Here is a 17,500-nt window from a genome sequence, read left to right as displayed (position 1 = left end):
ACAACAACAATAGACAGCAGATGTTTCCTTAGTTTTAAAAATTTTCTAATGAAATCGGTCCCAAATAGTCACTGCAAGAAACTGGTAGAAGTACGGAATCTTATGGTGTCTACGAAGGAGTTAAAAGTCGCATTTCTGACACAAAATAACTTCGTTCGTTAATAGCATTAATAAACGAGCTTCAATAAAATTTGCGAAGTTGCGATGCGTTTTATGTAGCTGATACTCACCTGAACGTTTTATTTACAGCAGATGTCGACTCGTTTTCTTGGAAAAACGTTCGGAAGAAACTAAATTCAGATTTCTCCATCTTTGCAAGTACCAATGTGTAAATTCCCACCTGCAGCTGCCGAGCGCTGATAATCGTTCACCAGAGAAAAACAACCTGACTGCACAGTTGCCATCAGCAACCCCAAAGTAACATTCTCTCAAAATGTAAAGTGAAATAATGTTTGACTATTGACTGCCTTTCAGGACTAAATTAGAAAGGAGATTCAAGCTTCATTACCTTTTAAATTAAATTGCTTAACTTTATTTGTTTGCGCCGACTTCATTTATTTATTTGATACATTATTAAATTAATTTAAAGTGAGTTCACGTTCGAATATTGACAGGTGTCGCAAATTTTCGGATAAATTTTGGTTTCAGCATCGAAACAAGTTGCGACAAGGTAATGCAATAGAATCTATTGGCGGTTTTTCGATTTCCATACTTGCCATTTACTTGGGAGAAAAGGAAGCGGGGGAGACGGGGTGGGGGGTACAATTTCGAAACACTGCACGCCCGCGATATCTTTTAAGCCTGGTCCTCTCATGCCGCGGACATACCTGGGGTATAAGTGAACATTTATCGGCGAATCATAATCTGTCCCAGGCATTGACCGCCGGCTTGCCTGCGAATTCGTTTACCTGAGCAGCCGTCGGCGATGAAAATCAATTGCGGACGCAATGTATGACATAACAACTCGATTTTTCGCACTATTCCTTACTTTCAAAATGGCGGAGGAAGTCACACGTGAGGATGTACCCAGAAACTGAATGTTCGTGGACGAAATAAGAGCGTACCGGGCTATATGTGACACGTCCTGTCATGAATATAAAGAACAAAGAGTAAAGAAAAATTCTTGGCAAGCACTCGCTAATACACTGAAGATTGATGTTGCCTCCGCTCAGCAAAGATACAACAACATCTGAACAAACTTCTCCAAGTACATAAAGAAAAGACTGGCTTTGGAAGAGATGATCTGGTAATACGACCAGATTATAAGTAATTCCATTGGCTGTGTTCATATATCAAGCACCGCCAGACCCGTACTATCCATATTTTCAGATGGAATGGTTGGAAATTGCGCCAATTCGGTTTACATTTTGCGGCAATTTGAGTACGTCCATAGCAGACGAGTCGGGGACCCACTTGAACAGATCGCTGAAACGTTGTCAGTTGGAACCGGCGACTACGTCGCAGGTAGGTCGGCTGGATATCAGAATCAGGCTTTATTCTTTTGTTGGCAATCTCCAAAATAGCTAATTGAAGCAATTATAATTTTTTTCATAGTCATCCAGAAGCATGCCAGAACTGAGCAGTCGCTGATGTATGCCCCTGTTGGTAGCTGTTTGTCCACTGTATTTCCACTGCCCACGTTGTAGGATCGCCATACTGTTATCGTTGTGCCCGTGTACTGTAGGTTGTTAATCAAGCTTATGCCATCCCATTTGATGGGGTTCTCCTTGATTCCCAATGAATCAACAACAGCCACTCTGATCCCAGTGAATCCTCCGGCTGATAGCATCGCAGTTTCAAAGTCCTCCGCAGTTTGAACATCGTGCCCCTCATTTATAAATCTGCGGACATGTGCTTTGATGGTGGCTACTTTGCGGTCGCAAGGACCTTTCCCTCCTTGAGGGTCACTAAAGTCCACTCTAGAAAGAGTGATTCCAGTGGCAGCCCCCATGGAACGACACGCAGCTAGCATGGTTGAATTGTGATAGCATCCGGCGTTATCGCTCCGGAAGAATGCTGTGGTGAGTTCAGGATTTTCCGTTTTCAGTGTGCGCAATACGTGTTCCATCATGCGGATAACCACCGAGCTATCTTGAGTGCAGTTTTTGACAATGTGCACGAAGGACTGACTCTTTAGATTTCCCTGATGTTTCCTTGCAACCACACTTATGTGCCAAGAAATGCCCCTCTTTGCAAACCAGTCAGTTTGAGATTCACGGTATTTCTGTGGGCAAAATTTCATGGCCCAGTCCTAAGTGATCATGACGGATGACTCGTCTAGTTGGTCAAGTACTTCTACTCTGGCAGAGTCCTGAATTTTACTTCTCAGTTGATGGGCCTTCCAGGACAGAACATTTTGAAATGCTTGGTCACAAATATGACGCAAGTCATCCAACTCTTTATCCGGTAGTCCCAGATCTTCTCGTTTTAAGTATGCCTGGATGTCAGATATTTTAGTTTTCAATTCTTCGCATTGGGAGCATGAATTACCATGATAATGATCACTTGAGCTGCTGAACAAAGGATCTTTTTCATCGCTCAAAGCGTATGCACTACAGTGGTCAGCCACAGGCGAGGAGAGAGATACGTGCACCTGATAAAAACAGACAACAGATATTATGTGACTAAGTAAAATAATTTACAGTAGCTCATAAATGGAGAGAAACAATGCACACTAGATTTTGTTACGGCTACTGAAATAGACCAAAGATACAGTAACGGCGAATTTGTCGCAGTCTGCTAAAAGGTACTGAGAACCAGGGAGGAAATTGCGCTAAAGGATTTTATTTCGAAGCTCAGTTTGTTCTATTGCATTCTGCTCTGCTTGGTATTCAAACATGTTTGATAATAAATATAAGGAAAGTGAGTGAAAATCAGTCAAGTTTAAACACAATTTGGGCATTTGTGAGTAGTTGCATACAAAGGGGTTGGGAGCAAGCTACGCTGTTACAGGCACGATGTATTTAATTAATGATGCTAATTCTTGAATACCTTATAATCCGACTTTAGATAGTGCTTCCCGTTCTTCAGACAACTTTTCCATTGTCCAGCGACATCTCTCTTCAATATCCTGCATTCTTCTAGTCTCCTCACCACATGGCAAAGATCGTCAAAGGCCTTACTTCCTTGTGCGGCAATGTAGTCGATACTCTGCAACGACTTTCTCACAGTGGCACTACAGCTTGAGAGGATGGTTAACATCGTTGTGCGTCCAAAAGGCTGGAATCCGGCTTCTTCGCAGTATTGGGTATACTGGATTACAATTCGTTCCGGAATCATATTACGAATTACATTAGGTGTCTCCACAACCTCACCAGTTGATAACTTCATGTATTTCTGTCCAAATGGGAGTTCTTGTATGATGTGCGGACTCGTTATAAATGTCAAAATATGGTCAAGTTGGCTAGGATCTACTCGCATTCGGGGACTATACTTCAATGGAAGGGGAACGCCCCGACCAAACACATTTTTGTGCTGGCGAGCAATTTTCACTCGGTACTCAGTGATACCAGGCAAGTACCTCTGAAGGCGTTTGAAAGGGACTGATCAGCCATTATCGACAAAACTTGCCTTCTTGTATCCCACGAGGATGCATTTTTGTATTTTTCTGCCAGGGCTTCAAGGTATTTGTGGTCGTCACCAACTGCAGATCCAAGCTCTTTGTCCACAAGCATTGACGACTGCAGTGCATCCCATAAATATGCTGCATCCCCTGGCATAATCACATCCAAAGCTGCTATACAATGACATCTTTTGCCTTTTTTACGTGATTTTTTCGCGTACGTGGGCCCGCCTCTTCCCACCTCTTCCTGGGTTGAGTTAATTTCTCTACGTTACAACTTTCCAGAAATTTGTTGAGTTGCTTCCTTCGTAAGTACTGTTCACTATGCTCTTCAGCTCGCACTTGTGTTGACTCCTCGTCGCTGCCGTCTAATCTCAACTCCATCATTCCTGTATATATGGCCGATAAATTGCTGTCCTCAGCAGAGCTTGCTTCCTGAAATATGGAGTTTCAATAGCATTAGTGGGCTAGATCCTGCTCTAATAACTTACATATTTCTTATTCAGCAAGCGCGAGGCTCGTACTAGGGGAATACCGGCCTTAGGTCATGGGGACGATATCCTACCAGTACGGTTCCGACCAAGCTTAACCAAAAAGAGATTGACCACACGACTGAAAATTGTTACGAAGAAATGCCATGATGAAGGACTGGAAAAACATCTCATACTTCAAGCGCGCGATTTTGATCGGGAGCCGAAACAGGCGTATACTTTGGTCTGATGTTACTAAAATAAAAGGGACAGAGAGTTGCAAGAAAAATGAAAGGAATCTTTTTCGTCTAAAGCAAGTTCTTTTAGGAAAACGTAAGCCGGCCATAAAAGAACCAACAAATTTTCAAAAGTGATCGTGCGGGATCATTCGGGACAGTTCCCAGTCCAATACTGAGAGAATATTGGACCTGCAATGGAGCTATCCGATTTGCTGATTTTAGTTATTCGCCCTCTGAACTAACTTAGTCGTGTAACAAAATGTGATATTACTTGGCATAGTTGCTAGAAAAAACCAATATCAATTTTACAATTGGCATATAAATAATACGATAACACTGTTATGGTCTGGTTGAAGGTCTCACAATGACAGCATGTACCCATAAAAATTCAAGAGAAACGATGGCAAGAATTTTAGCTCAGTTATTTGTAATAGTGGATTTTTTGCCATTCGCCTTTCTGCAGAGCTTCAGTTTAACTACGAATTGCTTGGTAAATTAAACAGACGGGGCTCTTTGTAGGTTAGTTTAAATGTCACTGTCAGGCTTTTACTTGTTGGTCGTATCTTATCCTTACCTCATCCAATCGAGGGTGGCATACGTCGGCGGCTGCTTCTTGCGTGTTTAAGGACGCTGCTGCTTGCGCTCCTGGAGAATCTTCCATTTCAATGTTGCTCTGGTCGAGTCTCTTCCGACATTGCGGACATATGACTGTGAACTAATTTACCATTGTTTTAATTGAGCTATTTTGCACATTGCCAGCTAAAGAATAAAAGAAATTCTGGGCTTCGAGGTATGTAAGTGCAATCAGTGTTTCGAAATTATCGCTCCCCCTCCCCCCCCCACCCCCTTGCGCAATGAAGAAAGGAAGAATAAAATGTATCTCTTTTCGCACAATAATGCTATAAGATACAACGTACATTTAATTCATTCTTGGACTGCTTGGACTTGTCTTAAAAATTTCACCGGCCTCCCACACATGTTTCTACAGTTGTACAAAGTAAAATATAACCTTCCACGAAAAAAGGACCTTGTGAAAATTTGTACCGTTCCTCCGTTGAAAACCGCCTCTTCCCTCCCTCCCACCCCCCCCCCCCCCACCTCAAGATATAACGCTATTAGCTATTACTTCTCTGAAGTTACATCTTGAAAATTGTCCTGCAAAGCCAGGACAACAGTGTGGCTAGGATGATTAATTTCACGCAACTTACTTGAACCAACCGGGGTTACGATGTCGGTGGCCTTGAAGAGACGACGAGACTGTTCAAGGGTTACTCCACGTTCACCCTTCACATTAGTAGTCCTATGCGCTGCCCATGAATTTGGAATTGAGCACGTTTTTTGGTTGCTTCGCCACCTTAGCCCAAATAAATCGCGGTGTCTTGGGCAAATAGTAACATTCAAAGAGATCTCGTTCTCATCAAAGATGCCTATCATTGACAGTAATGAAAGAAATGGTCAGATAAGTGAAATTTAATTCTGAAGGTTACATAGTTGACTAGTTTTAGACTTTACCTGCCCGGGCCAGCAGAAGCCTTGCTTCCGAATTCAAAGCAGATTCTGAAACGCCGCATGTTTTGAGATGGCCCTTGATATCCTTGCTGCAGTCACCAATTCTTACTACCTGATCAGTAGCCGGACGATCTGGGCTTTCACCGCAATTTCCCCCAACATATTTTGAATATCCACAGAACGCCATGGCGCTTAACGAGCCCACACCACGTAAGTCACGAAATTTTTTAGACCTGGACCTCTTTCCTTTTCTCTTCAGATAAAAAAGGCAAGGATAGTAAATCCAGAAACCGCTGATAAGTTTTATGTCGTTAACTCCTCGCGACTTGTTTCCAATGCTGCAACCGACATTTATCCGAAAATTTGCGACACCTGTCAATATTGGAACGCATACTCACTTTAATTTAATAATATATGAAATGAATAAAGTCGACGCAAACAAATAAATTTAAGCAATTTTAAAAGCTAATGAAGCTTGAATCTGCTTTCTAATTTAGTCCTGAAAGGCAGTCAATAGTCCAACATTATTTCACTTTACATTTTGAGAGAATGTTACTTTGGGGTTGCTGATGGCAACTGTGCAGTCAGGTTGTTTTTCTCTGGTGAACGATTATCAGCGCTCGGCAGCTGCAGGTGGGAATTTACACATTGGTACTTGCAAAGATGGCGAAATCTGAATTTAGTTTCTTCCGAACGTTTTTCCAAGAAAACGAGTCGACATCTGCTGTAAATAAAACGTTCAGGTGAGTATCAGCTACATAAAACGCATCGCAACTTCGCAAATTTTATTGAAGCTCGTTTATTAATGCTATTAACGAACGAAGTTATTTTGTGTCAGAAATGCGACTTTTAACTCCTTCGTAGACACCATAAGATTCCGTACTTCTACCAGTTTCTTGCAGTAACTGTTTCGGACCGATTTCATTTGAAAATGTTTAAAACTAACGAAACATCTGCTGTCTATTGTTGTTGTCACGTTCGTGACGCTTAGGTCAAAGGTCACGTTTTCAGGAAGTAGAACTGCATTTACTTCGCCTTTTCAGCGCTCACGATTTTAATTACCCAAAAATTTTATTTCACTAATTTGAAGAAGAAATCATGCCCTTTCAGACTGTATAAACCGTTTTGGGGAAATCCATGTATCAGAACGCCTTTTGAGCAGCTGAAAATAGGCTAAATATTCACTTCTCGTTCAGCTGTCTTAAGCCATAAGGTTTCAAAATTTCGTGAAATGTTTGATTTCTAATCAAATCGCGATCCAAATAGCTCTAAATATACAAGAAAGAGAGTAGAAATGCGACGTACAATTAGTTTTTAATGATAATCTTTACTTTCGATGTTACGAGTCTCTAAATATGCCGTCTATTTTCGATCGATTTTGGCCGATTTTGGCCATCGGGAAGAAAAAGTTCGTTAATGAAAACACTAAATGATTTAACGAACTTAAAATGATATTTTTGTAACTAGTGCCCTAAGAACTTCATTCTGGGGGAGTTTGAAGAAATTCCATTTTTTGGCTATTTCCCGGTTTAGTCGATATTTAGGCGGAGCCGCTCTTAATGACTGTTTAATGACTGCTTAATGCTTGCTTAAGTTTAGTAACTTTCACTTTCTTTTATCATTGTCATGTACTTAGTTTATAATTCTGTAATGTAAAATTGACTCTGAAAAGACCCGTGGGGATGAGTTACCTCTAACGCCAACTGACAAGTTAGTTGTACAAGACTTTGACCAAAGCCATAAGAGTGATGAAACTGGCCGCTTTGTAGTCAAGCTCATATTCTAGCCACAGGGTCCCCCCCTGGGAGAATCACGACCCATGGCATTACGATGCTTCCTATCCCTTGAACGTCATCTTCGGCGCTTTGATCAATTCAAGATTATTCAAAGGTCATGGATGAGTACTTCACATTGGGCCATGCAGAAAGAGTTCCAGATGCTGATCTCAACAAACCTGCCCAAGATTCATTTTACTCAGCCCATCATGCTGTCTACAAGGAGTAAGCCTCGACCCACCTACACGTCGTATTTGATGGATCAATGAGAACCACATCTGGTGTCTCTCTTAATGATCAGCTCCTTGTAGGACTGACTGTCCATGCTCCACTTAATGATGTCCTCATTTGATTCCGAAAACATCCCTATGTGGTCACCACTGATTTTTCCCAAAGATGTACCATGCCGTCACCTTGGCACCAGAAGACAGGGACTTTCACCGGTTCTTGTGGAGAGATTCATACTAACCCAATCGTGGACTATCAAATGACAAGATTCACCTTTGGAATTGCAAGTGTTGCATTCTTAGCGACAAACTCTCTACTGAACTTGAGACATATCTTTTTGGACAATGATATTGACTTTTTGACTTGACTATGTATCTATCAAACATGATAATGTAATGGATTTGATGACAAAAATTACGGGTAGAAACATACTTATTAAAGACAACGTTTCGGTGTCCTCATGACACCATCATCAGGTCAAATATAATATTTTACAGATAACTCGAATATTAATGTTCAAGATTAAGTTCAAAGTCCCTAGAGGCTAGATGAAAAGTTTTGCCTTTACCGAGTCACTTTGGATATTCAGACATGGTTTGTGCTCGCGAATAAGGAACATTTCATACACAAGACAATCAAGTTTGCATGAGCATTTCTTAAGAATGCGAAACATGTCAGATGTTATTGTTCTTGATTGATGTTGACTTTGGCTGTGATTGAATATTGAACCAGATCTTTTATGCTCATCGATCCGTTGGTAGAGATGTTGACACGTGTAACCAACATAGCTGGCATCACACCAGCCACAAGTACTAAATTTATTATTATTATTATCATTATTATTATTATTATTATTATTATTATTGTTATTACTGTGCCTTGTAAAGGAAAATGAATCCGAGCTCCCCCTTGCTGCAAAGGCCATTAAAGAGTCCTTCTATGTTAACGATGGCCTTCCCTCAGTGGAAACAAAGCAAGAAGCCATCTCAATTCATCATCAGCTTCAGGACCTCTTTAACAGAGGAGGATTCAAACTTCACAAATGGGACTCAAACTCACCCGAAGTTTTGAACTCAATCTCCCCAGATATCAGAAGCACAAAGAACATTTCTGTCCTTGGAAAGTCTGACGTCTTTGTCAAAACTCTTGAATGGAGTACAATTTCAATCAAGATTACTTCCGATTCTCTTCCACTGAATTATCCACTGAAGAATCACTTATTACCAAGCATGAATTATTGTCTGATTCAGCAAAGATCTTTGACCCCCTTGGTCTCATCTCGTGTGCCACCATTGTAGCAAAGATAATCTTCCAGCGTCTCTGGGAAAGAGGCACAACATGGGATGAAGCCTCCCACCAGACATTCAGAAAGAGTGGCTAAATTGGAGAACACAGCTCCCTGAAATCTCAAACATCCGCATTCCACGCTGTTACACCCCAGTCAGCAGTGTGATTGTCATTGGTCAATTAATAGGTTTTTCGGATGCCAGCGAGAGGGCCTACTGTAGTGCTGCATACTTAAAAAGCCTTGACATTGCCAGCGGAGTCTCCACTTCCCTTGTTATGGCAAAACGTGTGTCGGACCAATCAAGAAGGTTACTTTACCTCGATTTGAACTTTGTGGAGCTCATTTGCTCTCACAACTCATGAAGCATCTCCAAGAAATCTTGGCCATCCCAACCTGCAATCTTTATGCCTTCACTGACAGTATCATTGTTCTCTATTGGATCTATGGTAGAAGTCAGCATTTCAAGAACTTCAAAGCAAACAGAATCGGAAAAATTCAAGAAAATGTTCCCCCTTAAAAATGGGCTCCTGTCATCAGCGAAGAAAACCCAGCTGATGTTGGATCGCGTGGCATTCCACCAGGAGAAGTTATTCACCACAATCTCTGGTGGAATGGTCCCAGTTGGTTGAAAGAAGATCCTTCAGATTGGCATTCCAAGATTTCTGCCCCTCCTTCATTGGAGACTCTTTACTCCTCAGGCACTGATGAAGCAAGCTTGCAGCTCAAAGAGCAAAAGGAAGTCACTCTTCAAGTAACCACTGCACCTAATAAAGCCAAACCTGTGATCGACATTGAAAGATACTCTGACTACATGCATCTCCTGAGAGTTACTGCTTGGGTATTTTGTGTTGTTACCTGCTCTCATCTCACCTTTGTGTCTGAATTGTCTAAAGCCAAAACTTGGTTGTTCAAACAAGCACAAGCTAAGATCTTTCCAGAAACAGTGAAAGCACTTCAGAAGGGGAAAACACTCCCTTTGTCCAATTCTACAACCATGAAATCCATTTCTTGATGCAAATGGTCTATTAAGAGTAGGTGGACATCTCTCCCAGTCACTGGAAGACTATCATTCTCACCATGCACTGATCCTTCATAGAAAAAACCGTCTATGTCATGCTGCTCCAAAGCTCACTCTAGGATCTCTTCAAGATCTCTACCATATTGTTGGTGCACACAGAGCTGTACGCAAGTGCACACGCCAATGCGTGGCATGTCAATGCACCCCTCCACAGGTTGTCACACAACTCATGGGTCAACTACCAACTGCACGTCTTCTTCCAAGCTTTGGTAATGAAAGGGTTTCAGTTGATTATGAAGGAGCTCTGAATCTCAAGATCGGAACAACACGAAGACCAACCTATTTCAAGCTCTATGTAGCCATCTTTGTATGTCTAGCAACCGAATCCTGTCATATTGAATTAGTGTTGAACCTGACAGCTGAAGCATTTCTTGCTGCCCTTTGCCGTTCCATTTCAAGAAGAGGGAAACCGGTTCAAATCTGGAGCGACAATGCATCCTGCTGCCATTGTGCAAACAAAGAATTAAAGGAACTTGAGCAATGTCTCCAGCAACAAAACATGCAAGAATCTATCATGAACTTCTGCTCTACACAAGGCATCCAGTGGAAATTCAGCCCACCAACAGGTCCTTACCATGGTTCCATCTAGGAAAATGGGACATTCGCCATGACAACCCCAGGGTCACCAGTCAATTAGTTCCATCCAAACGGAGATGGGATGCAGTGTTTGGCACACAGAAAACAGGAATGGAGGTGACCGAAAATCATTTAATTACTAGCAGCTTTCTGTGCCTTAAAATATTTTTAAGCTAGATGGTCAATTGCCACATATAAATATAGCTCAAAAGACCTTGATTGATTGGCTGTTCAAATTTGGGAATGGTGTATATCAAGGCACATTTGGCTTTCAGCTGTTCATGTTGCTGGACAGTTAAATACTAGTGCTCATGAAAACATTGCATGTTTTCGCACCATCATAAGTGGATGTAGAACAAACCGTCACACTACCCAGGGCTGGATTTTGATCTATTTGAAATTAATTGAATTATCCAATCCGTGGTTTTTACTCTTGGAACAGGGATCCAAATCGTGCCCAGATGTGTTTTGTAGTGCCGCTCACGGCGTCTGTTGAAAGGCGCGGAGTCACAAGCCAAACGTATCGTGATGAGCTGGATAGCGGTTGTCAAATAAGGTCAAAAGTATCACAGAGAACCAACTTTGATTAGCGTTGATTTTAATCTACAATATTCCAACCTAAACTGAAACACAACGTAATCAATAAACTAATCACTAAGTGCTAAAGAAATAAAAAATAGGAATCGCATACGAAAAATAGTGGATATTCCGATCATAACTTTGATGCAACAGATGTTTTTGGGGTTGCCACTATGATATTGAAACAAGAAAAAAAATGACTTAAGATGCACAAAATCCTATAGAAGAGCTATATAAAACAGAAACCTAAACTACAAGGAATGAAAATTACAGAAAGTCTCTCAATAATATTGAAGGAAACAAAATAGAACCTTAAAACTGAGGTGTGACATGCGTAAAACTAAAGCAAATGAACCTACAGAAACTGCGATTTTACTAAGTCAAAATACTACACTATGACCTTTCTTTAAGGACTAACATAAACGTTTCACTTACACATCGGTTCCCGCTTGCACTGCACAGTCAAAGGTAACTTTGTGCTAAATTATTATAAGCGCTGACAAGCTCCATACTACACACACGCAGGGTAACTAAAAACTAAGCTAACACAATTAAAGTCCACAAGAAGTGTAAAAACTCAAAGGTGTTAAACTAATGACGTAAAGGGTGAAAGGAAGCTTAATTAGTGAATTGAAAAGGAATCAAATTTAACAATTAAACTAAAAAGGAAAGCCTTCAATATAGTTTTCATTACATGTTTACCATCAACTGGAGCAGTTACAATTTTTATTTCTTTCTGCCTTTTGGCCTCTTTCCAAGATGCCCACAAAAAATAAATTACTCAACACCAAAGCACAGAATACAATGATTACTCCACTTTGGCAAACTCAGATGTTCCCAAGTCTCCAACAACATCTCTGCAACCAACTTTGAATTCTGATCCTCACCCAGAACTTGTTAAGCACTACCTGATGGTACATGTATGCCCTGTGTCAGGGTATCCTTCTGTCACTACCATGTTATCTTCTGATATGCTCAGCATTATGGGATAATTATGCATAACTTCCTCCATCCTACTGGCCAGCAGTCATGTTTCAAGTGCACCTAACCCGTAAATTTCTTTGGTTGCCGTCATAAACTTCTTTTTTTGCTGATCATGTGGGTGAAAACAATATGCTGGCCAGTATGCACAATTATCCAATAACTCTCTGCTTTGTCTGCAATTATTGTCCTGGTGGGTGGAGAGTGTTTTGGCACTAATAAATTGCAACAATTTATGAAAGGTGTTTCTGAATGACAACCTACACTTAAGTACACTAAGATATGGGATGTTGGAGTTGTTTGAAACATTCATCTACAATCATATCTAGACTAAACTGTTGGGAAGGCTAGCACTTATGACATCTTCTTTGATTCTCTCCCCACCCCCATGATTCAATTTTGTGCAGGGTTTTAGTGGGAAATTGTTCTGTTACCTTCCAACATTGAATAGGGAAAGGGGGCCTATGTAAGAAAAACTATTTCTTTTGTGCCTAATTAACAGCAGCAGGTTGAAATAAGCCCGGGTGTGGTTCATTTACTGTAAAAACTCCTGTATAGGCCGCACGCGCAGATAAGCAGCACCCCCTAATTTCAAGCATGATTTTTAACCCCTGAATAGTCCAGTTTTGATGTATAAAATTCAGTCCTAAACAAAAGGCATCATCTTGAGGCTCTGGGGAATAAACTCGTGCAAATGTCTATATTCATTCCCCAGAGCCTCGAGACGATGCCTTTTGTTTAGGACTGAACTTAAATATACTGAATTTGGACTAAGGTTTGTGCCAGTGAATATAGTATTGGTGCATCAACACTTTAAAGTCTCATGGAATCTCCGCCTTCTGGTGATCCGATAGAACTGGAAAACTGAACGAGACAAATGGCGAGAGATCACATGCACTCCACTAGCACACCCACCCTAGTTCTTGGTGTTTGGTGGTGATATGGACATTTAAAATGGTTTTTCTTTGTGGCTCTGTCTCCAACACTTTTGATGCACCCAATACATGCAAACACTGTGCTATATCATGTGATCTGTTGCCTTTTGTCATCCTGTGACAGAACCTCAATTAAACTTCATTATTACTTACAAGTAAGTCTCGTTTAATTTTCCAGCTAGACTTAATTCATGACATCTTTACTTTATGACATCTTTGCTTTAAGTATACATGTAGGCATGATTACACATACCTTCCACCAAATCCAACAGTGCCATCACACTGCTGTTCCTCACACACTGTACAGCCAGACTCTATTGCATCTACTGCACTACCTTTTCCACTTGAAATTACTTGCCACGCTGAATACATTCAAATGTAAAAATAAGACCTTAAGTAAAAATAAAAAACTCCTCTGTGCCATCTTGTCCAAAAACAACCTACATCTTTTAAACAAAAACCATATCACTAGTGGTAATGAAAAATTGTATAAAAAGACCAAGAATAAAAGATATTGTGAATTGGTCTGTGATTTTGAAATGGCAATTCTTTTCTCAGTTGTACAGGAACCACATCAACAATCTGGTGAATCAGTCCAATGATCTGATCCACATATTTCCAAATATTTCTCGAGAATTTAGTCTTTATAACTGTTGACAAGCCAGAAATCGAAAAATGGCTCAATTCATGTCCAATCTAGAAAATAACCGGGGGCGTAGAGTGAGATTTTGAAGGTGCACGCACACAAAGGATGTTTCAAGCGCCAAAGGCACTCCAAAGTAGGGGGGTCTGGGGGCATGGCCCCCCAGAGAATTGTTAAATTTAGGGTCTCAGAAATGCCATTTCTGACTATTTCGAAGGACATTTCAATAAATAAATAAACCCATCTGTCGAGTTTTCTCTGCAGCAAGCTACAACACAAACAGGGGGTTTACAGTAAAAGCAAAGGGCAAGACATCGCAAACCCTGTTATAACATCATCATCATCATTATCATAATCATCATTACATATCCTTAAAAAATAACCCACAAATGGGGGACTGGTGACACTGAAGACTGACACTGCATGGGCAGGCTTAGGGTAGAGTTTTGCTTTCGTCCATTATTACGTTTCTTGCTGTTAAGGCCTGGCTAAATGGGTTCACGGAACATGTTAAAGTACCTTCATCCAACATTGTTGAATCGAAGATGTTGCACTCGTTTGGCCACCATGTTGTATGATGTTGGAAGTTGTTGAACAAAGTTTGATTTCCATCAAACATCGTCTTCAACATCATCCAACGTTTCTTTTGTTCTAAGATGTGAACAACAGTGTTGCATTCGTTCGGCTATCACATTTAACACTATTACACGTGCATGTGCGCTGCAGCTAGCAGTATCCAAGGTGATGGTTTATTCGTTGCATCTGTTTCGCACGTTGCCACGTCAGTTCAATCTACGGAATGGTGAACGAGCAAAGTCTTGAACGTCTGAGCAACGATAGCTTAAGTAATCCCTTTTTGAACAAATAGCCCCTCTTGTGTTCAAAGATCTCAGGGGCATGCCGCCAATGTGTCTGCAGGATCTTTTGCAAGTCAAGACTCTGGGACGCTACTCCCTACGCAGTGACACCTGGGTCTTCTCAAGGTTCCTTACACCTGCATGGTGCAAGACCTTTGGAGACCGGGCATTTGCTGTTGAAGTTCCCAGATTCTGGAACAGTCATCCTCTTGCTATCACAGAGGGTGACTCTATTGATAATTTTAATTTTGTAATCCAAAGGCATTTCATTTCTGCCTTCGTTGCGTGCAGCAATACCAAATTTTCAGAGGTTATCCCTCCCCCCCTCCCGTTTATGGCATTAGTCTTACTCTGGTGTTCCCATCTATCAAAAAACAAACAAAAAAAAAACCCTTGCTGTACTTTCTTACCAGGTTAATCTGTAAGGTGTAATAAACTAGGGGCGGGGAATTGCTGCCTGCGGCACCCCTTCAGCCCTGTGCTGAAGCCCCGTCAGGGAGGGGGCATGTTGTTCTACTGCTGGACTGGGTTAACTTGGCCCCAGGACATTATGCCAGCCACCATGCCCGCCTTGCAGCACAGGCATGAGGCACCCCCTCGGTGTGGCGACATGTGCCGAGGCCCCTCATCCGGTCCCTCCGGTCGGTGGTTTCATCCGAGCCTTGCCGGCATATTCCCTGCCCAACTTGGCCCACAAATTGTGTCTGTGTTGTTTTTTCGTGAGTAATAACATTAATTGGGACATTTCGGTCGTGATCCCCAGTGCCCAGCAAAGGGCAAAACATGCAGGAAATGTCGCGGGAAAGATAATTTTGAAAAAGTTCGCAAGACAAAGTCATACGCTCGCCAGGTTGGGGGGGGGGACCCAAAAACAATGACCCTGGGCCCCAGCAGGACATTTAGTATTACAGAAGGAGGACACTCAGAAATGGTCACCGTACAAGTAGGAGGAGTAAACCTCAGGCTGTTAATAGACTCTGGGGCGAGCAGCAACATTATTGACGAGGCGACGTGGGAACAGCTTAAGGTGAAGGGAGTGAAATGTGAATCACAAGTGGCTACCCCAGACAAGAAGCTATACCCATATGCGTCTAGTCAGCCACTGCCAGTTAAGGGTAGTTTTAAGTGCACAGTGAGTGTTTGTGATAGATCCACCAAAGCTGAAGTCTTGGTGATTAAAGGTAGAGGGATGTCGTTGCTTGGAAAGATCACAGCCACAGAACTGGGGGTGTTAAAAGTTGGCATTAACATTGCTATGGTAACAAGTAAAGCTGACAATTTAAAACAGCAGTACCCAGAGGTATTTGAGGGTGTCGGAAAACTGAAGAACAAACAGATATCCCTGGATATAAACTCCACTGTAAAACCTATTGCACAGCCTTATAGAAGGGTGCCATTTAATTTGAGAGGAAAGATCCGAGATAAGACCACAGAACTGTTGGACATGGAAATAATTGAACCAGTGGAAGGTCCAGCCCCCTAGGTCAACCCTGTGGTGATTGTTCCAAAGAACAACGGGGACATCTGCCTGTGTGTGGACATGAGACAGGCAAACCAAGCCATTATGCGAAGACGATATCCAATTCCTACAGTTGATGAGGTGTTACATACAACGAATGGCTCTAAGGTCTTCAGTAAATAAGACCTTAAATGGGGGTACCACCAGTTGGAGTTGAGCCCAGAATCCAGGGAAATCACAACCTTTGCTGCACCTGATGGTTTGTTTCGATACAAGCGCTTACTCTTTGGGGTCTGTTCTGCCAGTGAACAATATCAGCATGAAATCGCTTCAGCCTTGGCAGGTATTGAAGGTGTCGAAAACATTTCGGATGACATTGAGGTGTATGGTCCCGACATAGAAACACACAACAGGCAACTCCACCAAACTATAGAGCGTCTGCAAGAGTGCGGTCTCACTTTAAATGCTGAGAAATGTTTGTTCAACACGGACAGGCTGGTGTTCATGGGCATGCTGCTTTCAGAAAAAGGCATTGGTCCTACAGCAGATCGTGTTAAAGCAGTACTAGAGGTGGAAGAACCAAAGAGTGCGTCAGATGTACGTAGCTTTCTGGGTTTAGCCAATTACAGCAGCCAGTTCATACCTCACTTTGCCACTTTATCTGAACCACTGCGAAGACTGACAAGGAAAGAGACACCCTTTGAATTTGGACCAGAGCAGAAGAAGTCCTTTGAATGTCTCAAACAGAAGATGGCAGAAGCTTGTACTTTGGCATATTTCGAGGGGAATGCGCCCACCAAGATAATCACGGACGCCAGTCCAGTTGGGCTGGGCGCTGTTCTCGTACAGAAGCAGGACAGTACATGGACACCGGTATGTTATGCAAGTCGTAGTTTGACTGGATGTGAGCAGAGATACTCCCAGACAGAGAAGGAGGCGCTCGGTGTGGTGTGAGCATGCAAGAGATTCTATGTGTATGGGATGCAGTTTGTTGTAGAGACCGACAACAAGCCTTTAGAGGTCATATATGGTCCACGGTCAAGACCATGTGAACGCATAGAACGATGGGTTCTCAGATTACAGCCATATGATTCCAGTGTGATAGACAGGCCTGGGCGTGAGAACATTGCTGATCCATTGTCGCATCTACTCCATACGAGGGTCGAACCTGAACACCACCAGTGGTGCACTGAGGAGTATGTTAGGTTTGTTGCTGCAAGTGCAACACCAACGGCACTCACAACACGTGAGATAGAAGAGGCCTCTGCCGATGATGAAGAGCTCAAAGAAGTGAGGAAAGCTATTGCAACGGGGCGGTTTC

General features: G+C 42.0%; 1 protein-coding gene and 1 pseudogene across 2 annotated transcripts in view; both read right to left on the bottom strand.

The window, feature by feature from the left end:
* LOC138000808 (N(4)-(Beta-N-acetylglucosaminyl)-L-asparaginase-like) overlaps nt 1–17,500 on the bottom strand; it is a 230,964-nt gene that overhangs the window by 206,269 nt on the left and 7,195 nt on the right. For both annotated transcript variants that reach the window (XM_068847463.1, XM_068847462.1), the window contains exon 2: nt 13,474–13,582. In XM_068847463.1, coding sequence (XP_068703564.1) covers nt 13,474–13,582 — 109 coding nt within the window. The remainder of the gene's footprint in view (nt 1–13,473; nt 13,583–17,500) is intronic.
* Nucleotides 1,487–4,932, bottom strand: LOC137999406 (uncharacterized; annotated as a pseudogene).

The sequence above is a fragment of the Montipora foliosa genome, chromosome 4, assembly GCF_036669935.1.
Source record: "Montipora foliosa isolate CH-2021 chromosome 4, ASM3666993v2, whole genome shotgun sequence".
Taxonomy (NCBI): domain Eukaryota; kingdom Metazoa; phylum Cnidaria; class Anthozoa; order Scleractinia; family Acroporidae; genus Montipora; species Montipora foliosa.
This window is presented reverse-complemented; position numbering and strand designations above follow the sequence as displayed.